Source organism: Calypte anna, chromosome Z, assembly GCF_003957555.1.
Source record: "Calypte anna isolate BGI_N300 chromosome Z, bCalAnn1_v1.p, whole genome shotgun sequence".
NCBI lineage: Eukaryota > Metazoa > Chordata > Aves > Apodiformes > Trochilidae > Calypte > Calypte anna.
Window position 1 is genome coordinate 33,437,608 of NC_044274.1, and position 27,375 is coordinate 33,464,982.

The window sequence follows — 27,375 nt, forward strand, 5'->3', positions numbered from 1 at the left end:
GCAGAGGTCTACCTATCATAACACTGGGAATCACCATACTGTGTTCTTTGTGACACTCATTGGAGAAGCTACTGCAGACATCTGTTCTGAACAGAATTCTTGAGTCATTTTTAGGAAACCTCAGGGGAACTGATTTGCCTAAAGCCATTTGGTTCATTGTAGAAACAGACATCCTCATTCCTAGTTGCCTGTGCACCCAACATCCTACCTGCCACTTCAACACTTCTGTATGAGAATGACAAGATTGTACAAGCAATTGTTGTTTGCTTCATCACAATGGAGCATTGTGTAGCAAAATTGTGTTGTTCCAGAAGCACAGGAATTCATGAAATCCAGGTTTGTCCTGGATGTGTCCTGTGTTTGACTGTAAATTCACCCAAAGTTCATTCAGTTACTTCTAGGGCCTTTCAATGGAGAGATTTCCTGTGCCTAATAAAGCACACACACTCTTCAATGGCATTATTTACTTACTCCCCTTCCTCTGTCTGGCTAGTATTTACTGTATTGTCTTTGATATCTGTCTTTCTGTCATACTTGATTTAAATAAGCCAGGTTATTTGAGAAAGCATATGGATAAGCACATATAAACTGAAAATAGCTTTCAGTGCACATATGTTTTAGGAAACAAGACTAAAATAATCTTCTGTTCTTTAAGGAGGTGGAAGACAACATCCATAAAATCTCTGAACAGCAACTATTAATACCACAATATCACAAGCCCAGACCCTGCGGTAACCAGAGGCATTTCCTGGGAGCTGATCAGCTTTCCTCCTCTCTTCTGAAACTGGATGGAATGTCCTTGAAGTAAATATATCACTGTAGGAAAAAACTAAGGAAAAGGGCAAAGGTGAAGGTAGAAAGACACAGGTAATTTAGATAAAACACTTGATCCAAGTGGGCTTGTGGTTGCCATTCCAAAGCTACACAGTGGCAGAGGACTCAATTGTCAGATCTAACCTATTCTCAGGCAGAAGAGCTGGAGAATCATGAGTAGGCAAGTGCCTAGACTTTAGCAGAAAGAGAGAAAAACCTGCATGACACTAGGGTGACTGCCAAGTCCACTAAGGCATGAGCTATCAGCTATTCACTGTTCTACACCTTTGAGGACCTTAAAGCTGATGAATCCATCTTAGCCTGAACAAAGCCACACAGCCAGCATCTCCAGGGACTGAAAGATCATGCCTTGACATCCTGTATTGTGCATGAAAAGCTATCCTTCCTGAAAAAAAAGAGGAACACAGAATGTGGAAAAATATTTGGCAATTGGTCCTCAGCAGCTCAGAAGATGATAATTGGAGCAGGCCACGAAGAATGACAGGAATATTTTGAACCCATGAAAAATTTTACTAATAGTAAGCAAAAACTAAAAAAAACACCAACCCAGAACCCCCCAAAACCTACCCACTGGTAATACACAAATGGGATGCTAGCAGTTCAGAAAAACCCACAAACTAAACAACCTAATTCCAGTGTGCATTACAGTGTTAGGGCAATTAAGTTTTTTAAGATGAATCTGATTTTAATCTGTAAGAGTTGGGTAAAGTATTTTGGCTAATGGCCAGTGGGGAACCATCAGTAAACAGACGTATTTGCAGAGAGGATCTGTGAGGTCATACAAACCATTACTACACTCAGGGGAAGGAAAGCCTCACAGGACTCTAGACAGAACCACCTGCATCATGAGGCCCATCATCCAGCTAAGGACACAGAAGCTCCAAGCTGTCCCTCGAGAGCTGACACACAGATGCATTGTTTACAAGAGCTAAAGCTCAGGGGAATCTCCAGGACACCCAAGGAATTTCCTTCACTGTAACTTAAAAACTGCCATGGCAAAACATACTTGATGGCGGAATTTGGAGACAGCGTTTCAGGAACAGTCAGCAGGAGAAAACTTGCAAAAAAACAGGAAAGGCAGATGAGACGGAGGAACTGGTAAGAAGGAAAAACTGTTTGTCTAAACCAAAATCTTCATCCTTCATAGAAACCCATCTGAAGCTGGTTTAAGGAACACCATCTTGTGCAGACCACTGAACAGAAACACACTCCCAGAGGCATGCATATCTGGCACACAGATGTCTGATCTGATACACACTGGCCCAAGACCTTTGCAGTTAACTCACCATTTTGTCTCCACTGTTACAGATGTGAAACACTAAATATTTCATTGTTGATGTTTGTTTTTTCTACGAAAGCAAAGTACTGACAACACCTGTAAAGAACTGTGAAAAGAGATGCAAGTGACTAGGCATTCCTGCAGCCATACTACGGTAATGTGGACTCTGTTATCCTACACAAATCTCTCTAAACTGATCTTTCTAATATTAGGAAATCATGTGGCATTTCTGCACTGTGGAAGGAGATCCAGAATATTCTATGTGCAGTAATTCTATCTACACATGTTGTACAGGTCTCAGAATTATTTATATTGCATACCTCTAGCCACTGGAATTTCAAAGGCACAGACACTGAACCTACAGTGGATTACAGAAATAGCTCAGTCACTTTTCATTTGTTCAACCAAATTTATCAAGGAGGATATATATTCAAGAAAGAGGGATTGTCATTGTCCTGTGGATACATGTACAAAACATTAAAAGCTTCAGTTTCATTGACTTCCAAGAGTTAAGAGGGAAGGATAAGGGAGAACAGTGATAGCTTAGGACCAGAATCCAGGAATGAGCGCACTTGGTGTTTTTTCTGGTATCCATCTTGAAATCTGCTCGCTGAAATCATGGAAGTTATTGACATGATTACTTCACAGAATATAAATTATCAGTTCAGGGACTCAACAAAATATTTCAAAGCTTCCAGCACTAGTCTTCTATCATTATTCACAGTGGGGAGCTACAACATACTCTATGCTTGCCAAGTGCTGGCAGAGTGTCTTCTGGAGAAGCACTATGGCTACTCCACAGCAGAAGAGGCAGATGAGAAGAGTCCAACAGGCTGGCTCTTGGATGTCTTCAGTGCCAGCAGGGAGAAATGCAGACCCTGCACTCTCCACATAGCCTCATAAACCTAAGACCTGGCCTTCTACACTTGATGATTAACCTTCAAGCCATCAAACTGTGGGATCATGGACACCTCTCCACACTCTTGAGGAAAGCTGGTGGTACCCGTATCACGCCTCCTGAGTGAGAGCAGTTGGATTGTAAATGGAGCTCTGCCCACAGGCAGTATCTGAACCTCCACCAGCAGCAAGCTGGGACAGCTGGCAAGGACATCAGCTGGAGAGGAAGGAAGCCTCCTGTGGGTGTTGAGTACATTTGCTGCAGACCAATCTACCTTTTCAGAATTAAATCCACATCCTCTCCTGTCACAAATAGCTGTGTGATCTTACTCACAGCCAGTTTTTGCTGAGGCATAGACGGCACAGGAAAAGGCATGGTGCTTGCAGAAGACCAGGCAAGGAATTTACAGGGTTTAATCATGCTTTCCCAACCAGGTCAAAAAAAGCAGTATTAGCAAAAAGCAATTTTATACAAAAAAAAAAAGTTAAAATTTAGCTTTAAAAATTGACAATTACATTTCTTAAAACACAGAATTTTAATTTTTGATTTTCATTTGGGGGGCAGAAGAAAGGAGTGAAGCCAAATAACATTTACATATATAAATATCAATGGTGCCTTCTTTTAGGGGATAAACAAGATCTAAGTGAACACTCCACCAGTCTAAGAGGAAATAAAAGCTTTATTAGAGATCTTTGTCAATCCCATTCCACTAATATGGCTATGTTTCTTTAAGAAGACTACATTTGTACCATATGTTCTTCCAGAATTTTGCTTTCACATTCACTTTTTGCCTTTTCAAAAAGACAGACTTGTATTTTTCCACTATAAACTGACATCACCCCAAAACCTGCCCCTTAACTATTCAAGGGCGTGTAGGCACAAAAAAAAAAATACCATCCTCCTAAGCAGGCTGGGTGTGGTATTTGAATGTTGTACATTCCTTCAGTTAATTGAAAATTATATCTCTCTTCTCAAAGGTTCAGTAAACAAATGGCTTGGCAAAAAGTCATTGAGAAATAAGCCAGGATTACCTATTTCAAATAACTTTTATTTCAAACATGCCATTAATATATATGTTGATATGCAACAGAATTTCTGGTGCTGTAAGCCCATGTGCTTCCCTTTAAGAGGAAGAAAAAGAAATAAAAGTAGGGCACTACCAAACCCTAAGAACTTGGCGGTGTGCTGAAATAAAAATATGTACGCACAGCTTTACTAACCTTAGTGAATCATCATAAAATCGAGACCCAGCTTAATACAAAGTAACATAAATTCTTCCACCACCATCCTCTCCCTCCTCTTTTTTTTTTTTTCTTCTCTCTCCAGTAGACCCATTTGTGGCAAGCATATTCATTCTCCATAACACATCTTTTCTACCACTGACGTAAAACTGCTCCACAGCACAGAATGGGGGAAACTTCTGATTCTCTATCAATACTATTACTATTTAATTTATTTATCAAGGTACACTTATCTGGAAAAAAAAATCTGTAATAAGAAGTTCCATAGATTCTAAAAAAAGATTCAAAGAAACTGCAGATATTCAGACACTAAACAGTTTCAGGAGTTCTTAAAATAATACCAAATGGATTACTCAGAAGTCAGCTGAGCAATAAGAAAAAATTGTTTACATATTGAGGTATGCCGACTTTGAAACAGCCTGTTTCTTCCACACCCTGAAAAAAGACAGCCACTTTTGTTAGAGCTTTTGATATAGATTCTTAAGCCTCCTTTTTATGCAGCCACACTACCAGTATTTTCAACAAACATCAATATTTGCCATAGACTCTTGAAAGTATTATCTGTGATAGTTTTTACCTTGTCTTTTGTTACATTCATGGATTTGCTCCTTAAAGCTTAAGGCAGCCTGCTTTTCAGTTGAAAGAAATGGAAATTTTCAGAACAGAAGAGCACATAATAGAGAAGGTTAATTTCTGCTGTTGGCACAGCTGACCACATTTCACAACAATATGAATACAGAAGATGTATTTGTGTAGGGCAGTACCAACAGCCCCAGACACTCCAGCTCTTGGGAGCCAGCCCAAATCTCTCATCTGCCAACACTCAATAGCCAGGGACTGGAAACATAAATTTTTCTCCGTGCTAAAATATCAGTGCTGTTTGGTCCAGACTTCAAGCTGGAGGCATGCTGTTTGCCTATCGGGTTGAAGGAAGAATTTTCTTAATAGTTCTACTTTAAATGGTCAATGAGGAATGCTTCCCAGGATGTGCCGAGTGCTCTGTAGTACAGCTCATCTCCTCAAAATACTGGATTGGTAATCAATTTAGTACAAGTTCAGGAACCTGGAATAAAGTCTCTGTACTCACAACTGGGTATTTACAAATGTAATATCAGAGAATTAAAAAAACAAACAAACAAACAAAAAAAAACAAACCAAAAAAGCCAACAGAAAACAACAAAGCAAAAAAACCCCCACAGGTTGCAAATCCAGGCAGAAATACAGCTTTTCAGAAAAACTGTGACATCCTCAGAGTAGGAGCAGCATGTGTGCTGTTCCTTGGAGGTGCTAATTAATTTTTTTTTAATACCCTTCAATGCTAGCCCACTCCTTCCAGAAGCTGACATCTTGGTCTGATCAGACTAAACAGGGTTTTTATTCACAGTCACGAGGCTCATCACTGTTCTCTGATCTCAGCACAGAAGGTCAACTGCATAAATACCAGGCAACCAAAACTGCAAAGTTATGACCAGACATCCTGTTTGCTGTGAATTCTATTTTTAATACTTCTGTGATGTTACTAATGGGAACTCCCCTTTTAAACAGTTTGGGTTTTGTTACAGTTTATCCTGCAGTTAATTAATCAAAAAAAAAGCTTAATGGGAGATCCTTTTGTGTACAGATTCTACTTATCACTGACAGTTTTAAGTTGCCTTTTCCCCCCTCAAGTTCCCCACTCCTGCGTTTGAGGAGCTTTGCAGACTGCTTTGAGAAGTAAAGACAGAGATTCTCATCAAATCTTAAAGCCGTATAGAAAAAGAAGGTTGTAACATTTGGCTTCCATATAGAAGCCAAGACATTAGAAATAATACAAAACTCAAAACATGTTATGCAGAAACATCCTAATAGTGAGCTATCCAGGAGACCAGCAAAGGTTGGGAAATGCTGTACACCCTCAGCACATTCTGAGAGATGGATACTCCCCTCTGGGAATGCCTTCACTGAGAAATTGCAAGATGGATCTCACCTAAACTCATGTTCACCTCTTATACTGGCTTTTCTTAAACTCTTCCTTCTGTTTGAGGTCATAACCAAGCATCATTCTCAGGCCTCTGCCAGTTACTTACGGTGTGGCTGTAACTACCCATTCACTATTCCTTAGTGGATACTGTCTCTTATACATGTCAAGCTCATCAGCTTCTGCTGAAAAGCAATCAGCTGTCTTTTGCCCTCCCCTGGGTTACCAACAATCATTCAATTGAACTAGCTCCAGTTTTAAATTTAAAAGTACTTTTTGACTGAGCATTCACATGGACTGGTTTATATTCAACACATTCAGTCCTTGTATCTTGCCCAGTTCAAACGTATCTTATCTCTCTGTATAGACTGAAGATTTCCAGAATGAATGCTACATTGGAAAAAAAGGGATATAAATAATAACATTCCCAGAGTTAATAGTGGAAAGCTTTCTCTTCTTCTTTCCAAGGGGAATGCCTTTAAAGCCTGCAAAAGATACAAGGCTGAGAGAACTAGTATCAACTCAGAGCCTCAGATGTTGATACTTGTCAAACCTATCCTATCTATGGCTTTTGCTGAAACAATCAAAAGGGATTTTAAGCAATAACAACTCTCTTGTTAGCTGTGCTAGGAGTTATTCCTACTGAGAAGGAGTAAGCAATGTCTTACCTCAACCAAAACACTCCACAAAATTTAAAGACATCTAATTCTTAGCTATTGCCACTCTTGTCAAGAAACAAAAGGCTCTGTATAATCACTGTTCTCTCCAGAAACCCAGCCCAATTATTAAAACTGTCAGCATATTGTAAAAGGATTTAATCTGAGTAAACATTCAAACTGTATTGCCCTTTGGTTAAAAAAAAAAAAAAAAAAAAAAAGGCAACCCCCCAATTCTGGGTTTATAAGATGTGATTTGCATTTGGGCCAAGATGAAAACATCAAGTATTTAACATACTTTTCAGTTTTTATCTTTTAGAATTTTCTTTCCATCTAAAAATGCTTAAATTCCTCTATAATACTAATACATGCATATTAATAAAGAATTAGTTCTCTACATTTCATATTATGTAACAACATTATCTTCCAGAAGAATAGATACAAAAAGACAAGTGTATCAATCATCACACAGAGCTGTTCCACAGAGATGTGTTTACTTCCCATTGATTCAATGAAAAACAATAAAACAAGCAGACATCAAAATCTTTCCCCTCTTTTCTCATAGGCAAAGCAGGGAAAAAAAAAAAAAAAAAAAAAAAAAAAAAAAAAAAAAAAAAAAAAGACCTTAACAGAAGTTGAAATCAGATAAACGGCAGGTATTCATTAGAGTATTGCAGTCTGGTTAGAAACAGATTTTTAGCCTGATGTAGCCTTCTTTGCAAAAGCAGGAAATGAAGAGTTTCCTAAAACTCAAGCCCTCCTTACAAAGTAAGGAGGAAAATTAGGGTAGGAAATGTGGTATGAAATGTGAAAATGCAGACAGATGGGATATGATGCAAGACAGGAAATTAAAATAAAAGTCTGAATTTGAACTGTGGAACTATGGAGAGACTGGACTTAATGACTATGTTGCTTTACCTTTCATTTCTCACCCAATGCTGACACCCTGACTCTAGGAACAGAGAACTCAGGCAGGAACAGTGGAGAAAACTCAAATGTATGTAGATGGGTGACTGACTGATAGAATTTTTAACATTATTTTCTCTAATCACATATATCTACATTTGCCAAATTATTTATAAAGCATATCACAATTCTGAGACAGAAAAAAAAATAAATTGTGGTGTGGGTTATTTTGAAGTTCAATAAACATTTCTACCTGAAGAGACATGGGACAACCTGAAATACTGGCAGGAATAGCTGCAGCACTCTGCCATAAAGAACCAAAGCAATGTAGATATAAAGGAGGCCGAGGAACCAATGAGAAGTCCATCTGACCACTGCCACATCACAGAAGCCATTTGCTAAAGTATTTCAAATATACAACCAAAGTTTTCAAAGAAAAACAAAGAAACCCAAATTCCAAAACACTGTCTGGTTGAAATACGTTGCATACTTATATGAAGCTTTAGGTGTTTAGACAAAAGGAAGAGCCCCTTTTTGAGGTGGTAATCCTCAAACAAAGGAAATTTGGGGAAAGAAGCTTGAGACGGTTTTTATTTTTGAGATATAAAACCTATCTTTTTACCTATGATGTTTCAAATCCCATAAATAAGACTTTTTGTATCCTGAATGTATTTTTGACCCAACAAAGAAACAAACATTAAAAATATTTGCATCCCTGTCCTGTTGGTCACATGCATTGTAAAAACTTCAAATAACTCTTGCCTTGCAACCATGCCTAATTTAAAATGAAAATCAGCATTTCAGCTCAAACACTCAGGGGAACTCAGCTGGATTTACTATTAAATCTTTGTCAATGCTCTGGAAAGAGTCTGCATTGCAAAACACCCACCCAGTCCACTCCTACCTAAGCCAAGATGGCAATAAATCCAATAAACTGGAAAAAAGCCACCAGCATTATATGCTGGCTTCCAGAATTTAAAGGATATCCTGGTAAGGGCATCTTTAACTTAAAATTCCCTCCATGTATCTTTTCATTACTATTTCCCATCCTCTAACATTAAAAGGAAACATACTATAATTAGATAACCAAATTTTCCTTACCCCTAACTTCAAGTAACTTTACTATATGTCAGTTTTGGAATGTTTAGATGCCAACAGAGGGGCTCTCTGTGATATTCTCACAAGAGAACAGAAGCCTCCCCAGTGGAAAACGAAGCCACGGGCCAGGGAGGGGGAAGACAATGAAAACACCTTGGACTTTCCTTCTACAATTCCGTTCCTATGCCTGCCTCTATTCCCCCAGCCTACACGAGAGCAGTAATGAGCACTGCAAAATCTCAAGGATATTATTTATGTTGATGACTTCATGGCTTGGGCACTTCGCATTTTATGACTTAAAAATTTATAAAAATTGTCATTATAACTAGAATCACAATAATGAAGGTGATAGTATATTGATCCAATTCCCTCACTTCCCATTTTTTCCTCTATGTAATTCATATTGAGTTATTTTGTTGTTTTTTGTGTTGAATATTTTTACTGCAGGGGAGTAATCCAGAGTCCATAATCAAGTTTTTGTAAACTTTAACAAGATATTTGCAATTTTGTGGCCCAGTAAAACTCACATGATAATCTTCAAAAGTAAGTATTTTCCATGGCAGATTTGTTGAGTCACAAGGGATTCTTATTCTAACACAAAAAGACATATTTACAGCATTTTAATCATTGGGCTTATTCTAAGGTTTGAGGGGAATAAAAGCACTCAGATGAAGATGACTCAGGAAGAGATAAACTGAAAAACACTAACTTTTTATTCATGAAACAAAAACAGTCAAAACTAACTGGTATGGGATTTGGAAACATCCAGTCTTATTGCAAGACATGTACGTCTGAAGAAACTAAAAAGCTGATGACTAGTACAAAAAACAATTAATATTTCAATTTCCTTACTTGAAAACATCAGTCATTGCTCTGGCAGCAGAAAAAAACCTCAGGAACTACCTGAATTCTAACAGTTACTATATCTACCAGTGTCAGTATGCTTTTTAAGTATTAACTTGGCATGACAAGCAATGAAACACTTAGATAAGTATATTTTTACATTACAAAAATGGATGCCTTGAAACTGATTACCCTACCTACATGCAGATAGGTCCTGCAGCTGGGTCGAGGCAATCCTAAGCACTGAATAGGCTGAGCAGTGACTGCTTGAGAGCAGCCCTGAGGAAAAGGACTTGGGGGTGCTGGTGGATCAGAAGTTCAACACAAGCCATCAGTGTACACTTGCAGCCCAGAAAGCCAACCAGATCCTTGGCTGCATCAAGAGAAGCATGGCCAGCAGGTTCCAGGAGAAGTGATTCTCCCCCTCTGCTCTGCTCTCCTGAGACCCCACCTGGAGTACTGCATCCAGGTCTGGAGCCCCTTTCACAGGAGGGACATGGACGTGCTGGAGCGTGTCCAGAGAAGGGCCATGAGGATGATCAGAGGGCTGGAGCACCTCTCCTATGAAGTCAGACTGAGAGAGTTGGGGTTATTCAGTCTGGAGAGGAGAAGGCTCTGAGGAGACCTCACTGTAGTCCTCCAGTATCTGAATGGGGCCTACAAGAAAGCTGGTGAGGGACTTTTTAGGATGTCAGGTAGTGACAAGACTAGAAGGAATGGATTCAAACTGGAGTAGGGTAGATTTGGATTGGAAGTAAAGAACAAATTCTTCACCACGAGGGTGGTGAGACACTGGAACAGGTTGCCCAGAGAGGTGGTGGCAGCTCCATCCCTGGAAGTTTTTAAGGCCAGGCTGGACAGGGCTCTGAGCAATCTGATCTGGTGGGAGGTGTTGCTGCCCATGGCAGGCGGGTAGTAACTAGATGATCTTAAAGGTTCACTTGCAAACCTGAAAATTCCATAATTCCATATCACAGCTCATCCATATGGCAGAAGAAAGAACAGCAAATTTAAGTAATTCTGCAGCCTATGCGTATTTAAGAGAACATCTCTGTTGAAGTTTCCAAAAATGTAATGCTAGAAATAGAATGTAGAACAAGAGCAGGGGTCACAGAAATAGACTGATGAGCACAGTTTCTCCCTAGTTTAAAAAGAGGGGACACAACAACTAAAGCTGCAGCAGCCGTAGCAGTGCCATGACCTAGGTTTAAAAATTCATTGGGACTACAGCTCACTTCTCTGCTGAATGTTCTGATGGAACATAAGCAGAACATCATCTAACTGGTGAATTGCTCAGCCATTTTTCTGTTAAATCAGAAAGATAACAAAACATGGAGCAAGAAACTGATTTTCAGATGTCATCATATCACTAGACTGCAATAAATCAAACCACTTACTATGACTCATGTAGATAGACAGTGAGAAGGATGGATATTCTAGAAAGCACTTTCTTCTAAAACTAAAAGTTTAACAATCAAATATAGACAGAACTTTAAAAGTAATGTCTTTAAAAAAAACACAGACACCCAAAATATAGCAAAAAAATTGCAAGCATATGGCATACACAGAAGAGCAAACAATATTGTTTTCAGGCCCAGCTAAGAAACTGCTGTTACACATGGAAATCAAGGTTGACTTTTAGAAATCATAAATAATTTTAAGTATGCTTCCTGTCTCAGTGCTTTGAACAAGAGAAAACAAATGAAAAGACTTAGTGTCTACATGCCATCTAGGTCACTGATATTGCACAACTTCCTGTTTTAAATACACTTCAAAAAAATTCCTATACTGGACATTCATAGGTTTTAACTGATTAAAAACAAGTGCAAAATACACAATACATCCTGGAAGTACAAAATGGCTATTCTTCAGATATATCCCTCTGCCCTTGACAAACCATAAAATAATCTGATAGTCTGACCAGAGACTTCTAATTAAATATAACTCATTAAATACTTACTTACAGGCCAAGGCTAGATCATTACACAGGACCTTCACAAAAGACACTTTATGCTGTATTTCTGTTTTACATAGCTGCAAAGCAACATGCATCATTAGTATAATTATACTTCTAGGGTAAAATATGATACATGCAATTGCTTTTTATCATAGGTTCCAGCTCTGCACTACTTCCAGCTTAATAAAACAGAAGCACACTTGTCCACCATACCTTTTTCTGTTGTGTGCAGACAAAACACACAGGCACACTTCTGGCTTCTAAACTAAGTATCATGGTCCAATTCTCTGTAATACCATGCCTGAGAGATTTATAACAAAAACTATTTGCACTGAAAAAACCCCATGATTTAACAGTCTTTTATTATTCTACTCTCCCGTTGTATTAAGTTACAGGACTGCATATACTGATACAGACAGTCAAGGGCAAAATGGTAAAGGGCTGCCCCTTAAATACTCTCCTTTAAAATTCAGTCAAAGCTACTACTTTTATTTGATACTTATATTCAGAAACCACTAGCCATAGCCTTAATTTAATACTAGAAAATACGTTCTATTGCAATATATACATTTTGATAAAATTAAACCTCCCATGCACAAGCTCACCTTGCCAGTTATGCTGTTATATTCACTGGGTCTTTCATAATACTAACAAGAAGAAGCAGTCACAGCACTAGCTTCTGTTCCCATCCCTACCCTAGGTTAAAGTATCACCGACCTTGTTGTACTTTGGGTCAAAGAGCAATAACTGCTTCATGACACATTGTGTGGCTTCATTCTTTGATATTTATAATTCTTAGAGCCCTAAGTGTTTTCATGGAGGTGAAAAATTGTCTTAGGACACAAAACCTAAAGACTTCAGTCCAGACTCCTTGCCATGCCCAGCTTTAGGTACCTTTGGCCATCTGTTTACCATCTGTAAAATCAAGATAAGCATTCTAATTTCCATCCTGAAGGACAGAATTTTAAGAGAGAAATTGAATATTCATAAAGTTATCTCATGCAATGGTAATTAGATCCTTACACACACACACACACAAAAGAAAAAAAAGCACATCGTAATAATTTAGTAGAAAGACTTCCTAAACACACAGTTGCATTGAAACTGTATCTTCACACTGCTAGGTTCTGAGATGTTTAGAATCTCTGTTACTTTTATGCAACTCAATCCTGCAACTTGGAGTTGTTGTAAAATTAGGAGCAATGGATGTAATTGAAAGCATTTTGTTTCCTCTCTGGTGCTAATAAAGACACATGAAATTTTTTCAAAAAAGGGTATGTTTAGTTCCTTGAAAAATACTACAGATTTGACAAAATAAGAGGGTGTATCAGAACAAAATTGTGGTATACTAAAGAACTTAGACCAGAAGAAGTTTTAAAATGCAGCTTCTGTTCACATATCCACACCAATTAACACCAGATAAACTGAAATCACTTTTCCTGGCTTCCTAGTCCCTTTAGGCATCCAGTTCTTCTAAATATGAATGCCTTTATTACTTGTGCTTCACAAAAGATAATTTATTTTTTAAAAAAATTTTCTTCTGTTTCTTATTAAAGACATGAAAGCATAAGAAGCTAACTCAGGGTAACATTTGTCAAAAAAATAAGGCCATATTTATCAAGCCACATGAAAGTAAATTTCAGTGATAAACTTAGAATTCCATCTTGTGGGTTTCTCATGCTACAAACTGGTATACACTCAGAAAGGCATCCACTTCAGCAAAAGAGGGGAGGGGAAATTGCAGGACATTGAAAAAAATTGACCCTAAGACAAATGATTTCTACAGTTATCTTCCCTCAAGTATTATCTCTCTTCCACACTGGTTTCTCACCTATACTATTAAATGTTTTTAAAAAAGTAAATTCACAGCACATCTCCCAGTAAAAAGAACCCTAGGAAACTACAAGTCAGCTCTCCTCTTCAATCAGAAAACTGGTCACTTGGAAAGATCTTAAAGAAGACTAACTAAACCTGCTTCAGCAGAACAATTAAATATATGAGTAGCTTCGATTAATTCCTCAGAAGTAGAGCCAACACATAGAAATCTCTCAAATTTAAAGAAAAGCAAGAGTACCACGGTTTGGCACCATACTAGTCATCTTCTCTTTGAAATAAACAGGATCTGGACCACGAAAACATTTAATACTCTCTATCTTTATTTAATTTCCTTTTGCAATACAGATGAGAGGACATAAGCAAGACGCTCATCAGTTTTCTAAGCTAAGTCTTAAGACCCTTTTTTTCCAGGTACTTGTGTTAGGAGTACAGGGGCAGATTCATTACATGGATATTTACCATATTTGAAGGACAAGACCTGAGGAGTGAAAAGACTATAGTACATAAAGCCAAAACATTAAATTCTGCAAGAAGCAAAAATAATGCAATAAAATTTCTTAGGAACTTCTGTCTCATGACCAAACTGTCTCATAGGCTGAAATGTGTCAACAAAAATGTGTCCTGTGGTTGGGACAGACACTGGGATAGTTGAGACGTCTGTCCCTTCTGTGTGTCTGTTAGGATTCCCAGAAATGACAGACTCACATTTCTGCCTTGCCTTACATGAACATTCCCCACAACATCTCATATGGGAACACGGCAGATTTAGAGAATGAACAAGTTGCCCTGAAAATGGTCATAAGATGCCTAACCTAAAGGCAGAAAAGGGAAAAAGATACATCATTGCTTAAGCTTTTTTTTCCATCAGCAATTTTTCTTGACAAAAATAAAAGCTTTTCTCGAAAAATCATTGTTAACTAGAACACTTATACCACAGGAGGACAGAAAAATCCTTGTACCTTCTTTATTAAGCAAATTTTTATTGGCAATCATTTGTGAATCAAAACTACAGTTTAAGTATCAGTACCTTCTGCTTCAAGAATGCTATTCAGGTATAGACTGCCTGGGTGGAGCTCAAAGTAGGATAAGAAATTATTTTAATAGTAAAAAGAGAAAAAGAAAATATTTCTGTTCATCCACAGCGAGACTGCAGCTCCATAAACTGACAGATATTATACAGTTTTGTCTTAGATCTCATCAGGTAAAAAATATTTTCTATATTTATATTGCATATATATATTTACACACATACATACAGCATAAATATCCATGTTAGTGTTGAGATGCTGTTGTCTAGCTTCAAATGTTGGTATGGATTTCACAAAACCTGTAAGCAAACCATCTGGTAAGAGGAACTAGGCAAATTGGGTGTGGGTACTCACTCAATTTCTGCCTCCAAGAAAAGTTAACACATATATGCATGACAGACCAAATGAGTATAATACAATTTACACACCTTTAAGAAATAAATTGTGTCTCTTTAATTAAAACAAGCAAGAATGTATTTGTTTTTAACAGTGAGCTACCTTCCTGCTCTAAACATTTTATTGGAGGGCTGGAAGGGCCCTGGAAGGGAGGATAACAGTATTACAAGCTGTATCCATGGTACATGGTACACAGAATAAAGAAAGAATGGTCATCAAAAATTGTTAAGCCTATTTCTGAAAATGGATAATAAGTGCAACACTGAAATAAAGCACACATTTGGGCCATCAGACCATTAAAACTCCTTTGGAGTCATTACAGTCAATCATATCAGGAATAATTTAGGGATTCTTAAATCAGTGGATTATTTAGCTGCCATGCACAAGTGTATATTCTCAACTCATTAAAAAAAACCATAAGAGATTCTGAAGAAGAAAACTTATGGAGTGTTTGAATGTAGTTTGTCACTTTTTTTTCAAATGTAGTAAGTTGCTCCAGTTTTAAATGTCTTGCCAGGGACAACTTTCCCACTGGCCCCCTGACTCACTTCATCACTGCTCAGAATTCACTGCATAAACACTGATGGGGGCAGACACTTGAGAAGTATTAAAAGTTATCAAATGTTTTTTTGTTTTCTGTTATTTTTGGAAAGAACAAAATTGTTCTCATATCTCCCATTTCCTATTTTATTAAAACGAAAAGTTATTTCTAAGCTAAGGTACAAAAGAGCAAATTTCATCCACCAAAAATAGGGCCCTGTAACTAGAAAAAGCAGCAGACTAAAAAGTTAGTGGCACTGGTAGATCCCAGTAAGGTAACTAAGCTTGCTAGTATCACATAATAACAAACATCACCTCATTAAAGTGCATCCAGTGAGACTGACTGCCAAATGGTGCTCCACCACAGGTGTATAACTAAGTCTTCCTACAAATCAAAAGGGAAAAATCTGCCCACCAGATCAGCCTTTTTCTTTCCCACACAAATTGAGTTTTACATTACGGTGACTTTAATTCTTCTCCACTCAGAATGGCTGCTGGCTTGCACTGCTGTAATTAACAGTGATTTAAGTATCTGTAAACTTTAAACTACTTCAACATACATCCATGTTGGATCCTCCTAATTTAGAAAAGGTCATCTCACAATTTAAAAGGGCTCATCATGGTATGTGTGGTGATCAGTTGCTTCATTGATCTAAACATGCAGCCTGAATGTGGCCTAAGAGAAACACCCACCCTTAGATGGAGATAATAATAACAACAACAACAACAATATCCATCTGGGAGACTCAATGTGAAATATACAATGCAACAACTCTTCCTTGCTAATAGAGATGGGTACTATTAAAAAGGAAACTAAAATCCTGACACAACACCACGCAAATAAGGTACATTTTACACTGAGGTCAGAACTGGGAAACTTTTTCTTATTATAGGTAAATCCAGTCAAATTATTTTTTTTTTTGTAATACATTGATATAGTATTTTCTTTTTCTATTAAATGTTCCTTAAGTGATCCTTGAGACAGCACTAGTTTATAAAACAGCAGAGCTGTAAAATGTCAGTTTCAAAACAAAATACAGACATTTTTTACAGGGATGGAAAACAAAATTTTGAAAATATTTAGGTTTAGTGGCCTAAAATTATATACAGATGTATTCAGGGGATATATATATTTTTTTAATGATAGGTTCTATTTATCAGATAGCTTAACAAAATTTAATGCAATTCAGCTCTTGTACATTAGGAGGGTATAAAATGTTCTCTCCAAATCCCTGTTTGCTAAAGTAATTACATGTTATTTGTAATCAGTGAAGACAAGCAAATACATTTACAGGGTTCCTAGAAAGTTCTGAGAGATTAACAAAATTTGGAAAGATAAGGTACAGCGAAACTCCACTGAGCATGGAAGAATGCTTTAGGATTTGTTACCATGTTTCTTTCCACTGTTAAGCACTGCACAGTGCAAAAGCACAAGTGATGTATTTCAGATTTGGTCCTTCCTTTGATCCTCCATTTGGTGGGTTCAAGCAAAAATGTTTACCATTTAATTTTTGTTTCACAAAGAATAAAGTCTAAAAGTAATTTTAATGCAATTTATTTTAATATTCTTTAATCGAATCAGCAGAGACATATAAACTTGAATTCCTTAGTTAAATAATTACATTTTCTATTTCCTACCTATATTTTTTGCTGTGACTTTTGTATCAAAAACCAATTTTGCATTTGAAGTATAATCCCACAACTCATTTTCATGAGTTACAAGATTAGCTTCTTATGTTTCAGTTCACTGGTGAATTTATCGTTAAAGAAAAAAAAAAGAGTTACAGCTATTAGCATTAGTCATACATTTCACAACCGTTTTGTTGTTGGTTTTATTATTATAAACTTAACAGCTATTTCAACAAAGTCATTTTTGCTCAGGTTATTAACAGAGCCTAAACGCTGACAATTGTAAATCTCTGGAGTGAGAAGAATAATCAATAGAAACAACCAATAAGAAAAAAAAAAGTTAGACTATCACATTATCAGTAAACTAGTAGGCAAGCTTCAAACACAAAAACAGTACTTTTGAGAAAGCAGCATAAATTATTCTGGAAAAATCGAGTTGTTCCTCAAAATTTTAAAGGAATAAAACTAAATGAGACAAATGCAATTTTGATAATTTTCACAAATCATCTTCCCTACTTAATGTGTATATATCTATATATATACACACACATACACACACATACTTCAATGCTCTAACTACTGTGTACCCTTGGTTTCTCATCCTAAGACACTTCTACCATTGGAATACTTCCAAAGTAGATTTTGTGTTTTAACTCTGAACTTCATGTAAAAGTTAGTAAGTCTCCTAACAAGAAGATATATTTCCCTTCAAATTCCACAAGGAATACAGATAGCATGCTTATAATTCTACTAGTATGATCATTTTCCTCTGCCTAATGCTCAGCACTGGCACGGATAATGGAATCTTTATTCAAGCCGGCACAGTTTAGTACAACAGGAATAATAACAACAATACGTAGCATTCTTATCACAGTCTTCATAACAAAATAACACTAATTTTAACTATCTGAACCTTTCCAAGCTGTGTTCTACCTTGTCTAACTCTCCCACATCAACAACATTCTGTATTGATACACATACTGACTGCTAGATGTGTTGACCAGCTGAATGAGGTGAAACAGCGTATGATTAAATGACAAGTGCAGAATTTAGGAGAATAGAAAGGATGACAAAAGCAGAAATGCATAAGGTGAGTGCTTTTAAGCATGAGCATGTCATAAGAACAGTCTCTACAGGTAAATATAAACAGAAAACAAGGTGAGCAAAAGATAATTTATGAACCAAAAAGCAACTGAAAGTAAACAGAAAGTAATGAACAGTACTGAAGGTGACTGAAGGAGATGAAGAACAGAGAAAGAAAAGAGGGGTGAAAAAGAAGCAGCAAAGAAATGACTGTAATAAAAGCTGCTTTAAAAAATATACTGATGAAACAGAGCAGCAGAAAGGTCTGAAAGGGAAAAAAGCTCCAGAAAAAAAAATAAATAAAAAAGAGCATAGGAACAAGAACCTTTAGTTACTTGACTAAACAGTCTTTGTCACCCATTGAATTTGTTATGCTGCTGTGATCCATCATATGTTGTCCACACTGGAGAGCAGCACCACACCTTTCTACACAAGCTTTCTGCAGTTAAAGCTACCAGTTATACAGTTCTTATCCAGCAAACAGAATCTTCAGAAGTTCTTTAAATACATAGAAGCGTGTGTAAAGTCAGCTCCTACAAACTTAACTGTTTAGAAGGCAACTTTTTTCAAGAAGGAATTCCCCGGCAGTTGTCAGCAACCTTTCCTCCACAATTCTGTTTCACTTATTCCAAACAGTTATCTCTCTGTCCTAGATTTTGTATTTGGATGCAGAAGCAGATGCTTTGATTTGGCGGTGTCTCAGTATAGCAAAGTCATCCATCTTGTATTAGAAATAGGAATTCCTATCACAAAGAAAAAAAAAATGATAGAGGAAAATCGGACAGCACAGACACATGAAAGTTTAGAAGCTACATTTAATAAGTTTGTCCTTGTTTTGAAAGGACAAGCAAGATCAACAAAAAGCTAATTTTTTTGATGCAGCAAAATACATCACAATCCTTATTTTAGGTACACTGTGGTAAGAGCTGGTACCAGCTCTCTGACTTCTGTTTACTTATTGCTCTGCTTCTTACCTCCCTCTTCTCTCTCCATAATTCTATCCCTATCACTGCTACTTTCTTCAAGTGTGCCTTCTCCATTATGTGCTTTTTTTTTTTTTTTTTTCTTTCTTTGATGCTCTCTTGCTTATTGCTACAAAAGTACTTAAGCCACTGCATTTCTGCTACAATCTTACACAGACACTGCTAAAAATCAAGAGTTCTAGGGGAACAGAGGTTAGCATCATCCACACTGACATCCACATTCTGACTAGTAAGTCCATGCTGGAAACCTAGCTGTAATCAACTGAGAAACCAAGTAATACAAAAAGCTCTGACAGCACCAGGGAGGTTGCCCACCCTCTTTTTCCTCTTCTCTCATTTTTAACCATATTGGAAAAGTCACCATTGCAAAAAGCAAACTTCAAAGGAACATGAAGAAGTACCCTGATGATGCAATGCTATGAATCTGCATTAAATAATAATTATTGATACTTATGATATTAGAAGACAATGTATGCTCTTGCCTTCAATTAGCATTTATATTTCTGCTCGCAGACCTAAACTAAAAGTTACTGCTTAAAAAAAAAAAGAGGTTTACACATTACGTTTTGCATTTCTAACACAGCAAGCATTCATGCTGAAGTTCCCTCTCATATATTTGGAGCAGTAGGAGGAGAACAATCCACACAACTGAAACGGCGTTTTATTGGTACAAAAGCGTTTTGCACTGATAAAGCTTTTTCCTATAAAAAGAGACAATAAGGAGTCTAACAGCTTGAAGTATCTTTAAGCCTACTGTCAAGATGTAGCAAGGGACCTACTTTGTACCATATACAAATTACTCCAAAATGTGTCCAGACCGCAGCTTCTGCTAAGGCTATTTGTACACTCAATGATTTTTCTCACAAATTCACGTGATGACACATTGGTTAACTTTAAAAAAAATTCTTCTTCATCTTAACATAAAATTATTTTAAATACAAATGCTACACATACATGAAAACACACATTTCCTGACAGAAATAAACCAAGAAATGGAATTATTTGGTGTAATAGTTTATGCTACCTCTATTTAGATCACGGCATTCTAAAGTACAACAGCGCAGAACATATTTCCTACGTGACGCATTCCAGTTACAAAATAAAAGCAATAGTGAATTAAAGGATGCTATTTGGTGGGTTTTTAACTTGCCACGGAGCTGGTAAATCACCCCCACGCAACAACGCGCTTTATAGACATTTGTCATATACTGCAATGCCCGTACTAAGGCAACACATCCCCAGGGTTGGCAGCCATGCAATCAGCAAGAATTTGGCTACGGAAACAGCAATGATTCATCGTGCATTCTAGAAGTACTGTCAAAACGGCAAAACAACGCACTGATATTTTAATCCTTTAAAGGTAACAAGCATTTAAAAACATAATTATAAAATCTGTTTGTAAAACCGAAGCTAATAAAAATCCCAACATAATTCCAACATACTAGGAATGCACAGACAGAAAACGGCTATTTAGTATAAGCATAGGCTAATTACTTACCCTACTACACTGTGATTTAAATGGCCAACATAACATTATGAAACAAACGTTTCACAATAGCTAAATCAAAAATCAGCAGTTTAAAAATAGTTTAGTTTATGTTGCAAAGAGTTTTTTAACTCCTCTCTAGTAATTTTTAAAATAACCAACACATTTTCATTAATCAAAGTCTGTATTGCAAGTCCCCCTCTGAATGACAAGCCAACAGCACAGTCAAAATTTTTGTTTCAAGGTATGTACCACACATATGTTCAAGGTATGTATCACATTTATTAGTGTCCCAGTGTCCACTACAAAAACTGTTTCTCAGCTACCAGAATCTGCAAATTGTTTAATAGTGGTGTAGGTCTTGTCAAAAGCTCTCAAGCGCTGTTTATTTCTCTGGTGAAAACACTTTTCTTTCTTCCTCCCAGTGTTAGTTAACTACAAATATAGGGGAGTTTTGTCTCCTAATTTACAGACATCTGAAAAGATTATGGATTTCTTTCCATTGTAAGTACACAGTGATACTGAAACTTTATCATCCTTTTACTAGCAACTTGTCAAAGAACATCTCGATAGCTTAAGAGGGTGTCCTCAGAAAGCATTTTAGTGTGCTGCCCTTTGTCCCATTACACAAATAGACATTGTGAACCCTTACCTTTTGGAAAATTACTTCATCCTGCCTTCTCTTCTTTCTGCCACTTTTCCTGATCCTCTGGTTTGTCTGAACCCATTTTGTGACCTGGGGTTCAAAACCATAGTGCTTTTTTTAGGAAGAAGTTCAGCTACATAGCGTTAGTAAGAATCTATAAACAGACTCAATACATTTTTCCCCATTGCTTAATTGGAAAGAGGAAAAGCCTTTTTCCCATCTAGAATGACATGTTCTTAAGTAATCAGGTTAGTTACTTTTCGATGGTCAAAGTATGAGGGTGGTGTTCATCTTCTTCATCTTGCTGTTTTCCACAGAAAGAATGTTTGATGCCAGACCAGGTTGCCAAATGGAAAGTTATCATTGCAGTGTGCAAAAATCCTGTGGAAAGTCTCTGCACTTAATCCCTTACACCTTCTATTTCAAGTCAGAAATTTATTTCCAGCCACCCACTCAAATGCTGTTCCAGACTACCAGTGTTAAATTTAGACAGTGGGATTGGTATTATTTAATAAAGTAGAAACATTTGTGGTTTATCTTTCCATAAAAATATTTCTATTCCTAATGCAAAAGCAATTATTTTTGTAAAGCAAAAGCACGATGGAGGTGGGGAAGAGTGGCAGGGGGTCAGGTGGAAAACTCAAGGAGCAGATTTGCAAGGGAAAGGAGCGGGGGCAACGTAGGAATAGCTGCGAAGGGTTTTCTCCTCACCTCGCCGCTCACTTGCTGGACGAGCTGGCAGTCCTTCCAGGTCTCACTCTCCTGCAGCAAAGGCTACACGGGGAAGAAAGGGCACATTGAGGCGGGCTCGTCCACGGAGCGTTCCCGATGCGCTGCGCTCCGTGCCCCCGGGGTCGGGACGCGACGCGCTGCAGGAAGCCCTGTCGGTCTGTCGGTCAGCCCTCCCGCCGCCACCCCCGGCGTCTCCCGAGGCGAGGCGAGGCGAGGCGAGGCCAGGCCAGACCCGGCCCGGCCCATCCCGCCGTTCCAGGCCTGGGCAGCGGCACACCGCAGCCCTCCGTAGGAAATGAAACACCTTCACGAGGTACCCCGCCCCCGTGCTCCGGCCCCCGGGAGCCCCGCGGAGAGGAGGAGCCTTCCTTAAAGACGTAAGGGCCGGACGGCTCCGGGGCGGCCACGCCGGGGCTTCCGCACCCACCCCTGGCCCGGCGCCCCCCCTCTGACGGGCAAAGGCTGACGGTGCGGCTCAGCCTAGACCCGCTTTTTGGTGCCCGAAGGAGGAGAACGGAGCCTGGACCGGGTCGGGTCGGCTTGGCACGGCTCGACTCGGCCAAGCTAAGCCAAGCCCAGCCCCAATTGCGGGGGACCCGCAGCTGCCGGGCCCGTCCTACCCCTCTGCATGTACACTCGACTTGCGGTCTGATTTTCGGAGAGGCTCTCCTGTTCGGTCCCCGGCTAGGGCAGACGCTTTCCTGCAAACCTTCCCGAGAAAACCCCTATCACAGGTCCCCACAGATAGAGGAATGGGCTAATAGGGCCAGTTCAGTAGAGGCAGTAGCATCACCATTAGTGCTTCAAGATTTCCCCCAGCACAACGATTAAATTACCTTGGGGAGTTTGAAGTGCACCTTAAAAGCAAGAACCAAAGCAGCTTTTCATTGGTATGACAGTACAGAAAGCTGTTTACTGAAGTCTCCGTGAAAAGCTTTACTCAACGAAAGACTGTGAACAGCTGATTCAATTTAGGCATGGGACTTCAACAGATGTTTCTGTGCCCTTTGATGAGGATATTCAAATTCCACCGTGATGGAAGGGACACAAGTAACAACAGCCATGCAAAATCTGAGTACTACATTAGAATTTCAGTAAGTGCTTTGTGTTTAGTATTTTAAATGAGAGACAATAAAGGATAGATTGTGCACGCGTGGTACAGTTAAAATGACGCTTGTAAGGTATGTTCAGTATTTTAAAAATAACTTGCAGTCTGGGCTATACATGACAGTTTTCTGAAAGCTTCAAAAGAAAACCTGTGCTCTTTTAGAAAAAAAAAAAAGTTAGGTCATTAAAGCACAGGTTTCAGCAAACCATCCCATATGTATAATTAGATGGACTTTGCAAACCGATTTAAGTAAATAAAGGTAGGTCCAATTAGTGCATACTAAATCTTGACATTATCCCTTTAACTCTACCACTTAGAAAAACCCCTCTCCTACCCTTTTTGTTTTACTGCCACATCCTTCTTTCAAGATCAAAAGCTTCAGATCAAAGCTAAGATCAAAATCAATGCTTTAAATAATAGAAGCAATTTCATTATGAAGCATTACACAAAGAAGAACTTTTAAACAGAGATATCACTGGAAAATCTTACTATAGATTTTTGTCACACAACACTACTTAAAACCTGTATCAACAATGTATTTTTATTTTGTAAAAACACAACAGATTTTCTACTAAATGGTGATTCTGAAAGCTCCTATGAATTGACTGTTGAAGTGTGTACATTTAAAGGACAAAGAACAGAGTATAGTTCAAAGACAGCAAACAAGAATATGAACAAAAAAATTTATGTTAATGGCAAACTAAAATTAATATAACTACCTAAACAATACTCCCTTGGGTCAGTTAACAGATTAGATACTACCTCCCCCCACAAGAAGTTATAGTAAAGGCTGGGTCATAGACGCAATGAGAGAGATTTATACTTTAAATCCTTTAAAGGTTTACAATTCACCTTCCTTCAAATGTTTGGAGAAAACTAAGGGGAAAAAATTATACAATTTTCAGACCTGCAGACCTGAGGCTGACTTGGAATTAAAATCCCTGAACACATGAACACACTGTGTGTTAAAACTCAGAAGTAGCTCCTGTGTTCCTGTTAGTAGTTGTACAGTGGTGAAGGAAACTCAGTGAGAATTGTTATGAACTTATTATAATGGTAATATAATAATATTGTGGAGCCAATATCTGGATTTCCCAGGTGCTGGCTGCTGTATGTGTTATAATTTGGAACACTTGTCTGATGGAAGAAGATTGCACTGCAGCATAAGGTACTAGTCAATATGCCCCTACAGACAGCCTTCAGAGGAAAAAAAACAACCAGAGAAACGGGTGGGCCTAACAAATTGTGGTCACAGCACACCAGCTGTGTGCTCAGCCATTAGCTCTACTTATTGATGCTTCAGTAGGGTTTTGCTCATGACCAGACTAGGAAATTTTGCTGGGCAAATTGGCAGCAGGAGAGAGAGAAGGGAAGAGGAAAAGAAGAGGGGAAGACGGGAGGGGAGGGAGGGGAGAAAAGATGCTTTTAAGAACATGTGGCCTCCTACTTATTATTCCATACTCGAAAAGGAAGGAGCTTGCATACACTACATAAAAGGGGGTTTACACCCCAAGCTTGAAGGGAGAATAACTCCATCACCCTCAATCAACACTGCTGTTTGCTGTCCATCTGACACTGTCATACTTGAATCCCCTAACAAAAGAAAGTAAGAGATTAGTTTATCCTCCATGTCCTTTACCTGGGAAGATTTTCTTTCAGAGACTGCTAATGGACCTGCCTTATATAACACTTAAATTGGGAACTAGCATTTATCCATGCCAAAGCATGTTAGGATCCTTCATTCTTGCAGCAGCGGAATTAAATATGACTGAATTTTGAAACAGGGAGGAAGTAGCATTTTCTGCCATCTGGGTGAAGACAGGCTCAATATCCTGGTAAATAACTTAAGTAATGATTTGCACCAGCTAATCTTCAAGACAGACCAGATCTCAAACATACAATGAATTTTCAGGACTGCACACAGTTTAGAAAACAATAGGATATTTGTGAAGCATACAACTCTTTCATTTTAAGTTGAAACAGAGACTGGTTTTTAATTGCTCAGATTGTAATAACTACTAATTATATTTCATAATTTGATGAAAAAAAGACAATCTTCTGTGTACAAACCTTTCTTCTGCATACATTGTCTAAAACTTCAGCTGGTCTGTGCTGCTGCAGTGATAAAACATTCAATATTGAGCTAAAAAGGTTGTTTTGAAGGGAATTTGATAAATAATACTATCAAGTAATTTTTCAGCTGCTCATTTCTAGATATTTTATTTTTATCTCAACTATGAAATTTTACACCACATATACACAGCCATGTATATACAAATATTCAGATCTATGAGGACACCAGCAAGTGCACAAAAAAGGACTGAAGATTTTACCATCCTATCATGTTTTCTCCCAGAGGATGTAGTTAACTTTGCCAGTCTACAAACTACGATTTCCTTTCTACACCTTCCCATATGACATAAAAGAAAAACTAGACTCTCACTTAGCTTCATTCTTTGATACTAGAATGATATTGCCTGCTTCATAAGGCTGATACTATCACCTCTGTGATACTAGTAAAGAATAGTTTACAGGAACTATGATAAAATGTAAGATATAGAATTGTTTTCCTAGCACAATAGAAGACTAACAGGGAAAAAAAGAACACTGGTTGCAGATGGAAGAATAACTTAGTTGAAAAATGAGAATGTGATGTGCTCTCAGAACAGTCTGTATGACCTGAAAACTCCTTCAGCAGAAGGGACTTGTTTTCCAGTCTTCTGGAAAACAGATTCAGAAAATGAAAATACAGAAAAGTCTTTTACACAGTAGCTCAAGAGTTGATTAATAGTGGCTTGAAACATTTTACTGCATTCCCCAAGGGCAACAATTGCAAGGATTTTAAAACATGACTCTTACCAGAATTTGGCAGAGAGATTAATGAGGCAGTGGGCTTCAAATGAAAATAGCAGGGTGGCTGAAATATCCACATTGCAAGAAACAGTCTATCAGTGGCAGGTCAAAATTTCTGAAAAAGAAATCCAGCCCAAAATGCACTCCTCTAAGACTTCCAGCTGATTTTGTGCAGTCTTTATGTGGACATCTTTACTCACGGAAACAGAAAATCAGTTGTTCTGACATTATCTGTATTTTAGGAAAGATGGTAATTTATAATAGTATCATAAATTCAAATGTTCTAATTCCCCCAAGAATCTCTGTGGTGTTTTAAACACTCTTTTTAGATCAGCATGCTGTGTCTGGTATTGTTCAATGTCATACTCTCAAGAGAGATATCATGTTCAAGTCAAATTTGTTCATCCTGAGAATATCACTACCTCCAACAGACAAAAAACTATTGAAATCATTACACTTTTAAATTCTGCAGCAGGAATATGCTTTCCAATGGGATAATGTAAATGCATCTTTCATATTCACATTAGCAACACTGCTATGTGGATAAAGTTCCTAAGGTAAAGATAAATCACTATATCCATCTGTTTAGTTCAAGATCAATCACTTATTACTTATCACTAAATATTATTATTTAACAGATAATGATATATAATTTTCATACAATCTTGCATTATACTATCTATACTATAATACTATTTCTGGAGTATGCTAAAATGCTAAGTTTTTTTCTCTCCTGACCTCATCAGGTGCTCTCAGTACTATACAGGTGCCTCTTCGGAGCAACTGGAAAAGTATTTTATTATGCTTATATTTACACCTTTCAACTTGAGAAGTATTCCCATGTGTGGCACTTTCAGCACACTCCAGACTGCAAATTACAGCACCTTCCTCTACAAGTAGCAAGATAATATTTAAAAGATCACAGAGTTACAGAGTCTGAGATACATGAGATAGGTTGGACAAGACTTTAAAGGTCATGGAGACCCACCTAGTACACTGCCAAGTCCACCACTAAACCATGTCCTTAATCACCACATCTACACATCTTTTAAATACCTCCAGGGATAGTGACTCCACCGTTCCCCTGGGCAGCCTGTCCCAGTGCCTGACAACCCTTTCAGTGAATATAAAAGATATAATACTTGTTAGTACAATAATGTATGGAAATAAACCCTCAGATGTCAGGTTCACCCTGCACTCTGTCAGTTTAAAGGTAATTTGAATCCAGACATTTTGAACCCAGAGGACAAAGACTCAGGCTCAAGTTTCTTTGACACAAGAGCAACCTCTATAAAATTTACTTTGGCTCCATCAACCACCAAGATCCTGGAGGATAGTTGCTGGCTGGTCAAACCACACAGAAAGTGCTTTTTTGTGTTGTTTTGG

General features: G+C 37.9%; 1 protein-coding gene across 1 annotated transcript in view; it reads right to left on the reverse strand.

The window, feature by feature from the left end:
* AOPEP (aminopeptidase O (putative)) overlaps window positions 1–27,375 on the reverse strand; it is a 171,684-nt gene that overhangs the window by 52,079 nt on the left and 92,230 nt on the right. The window contains exons 12-13 of the mRNA XM_030467251.1: window positions 22,008–22,070; window positions 21,303–21,386 (exon numbers count right to left, since the gene is read on the reverse strand). Of these exons, the coding sequence (XP_030323111.1) occupies window positions 21,303–21,386; window positions 22,008–22,070 (147 nt within the window). The remainder of the gene's footprint in view (window positions 1–21,302; window positions 21,387–22,007; window positions 22,071–27,375) is intronic.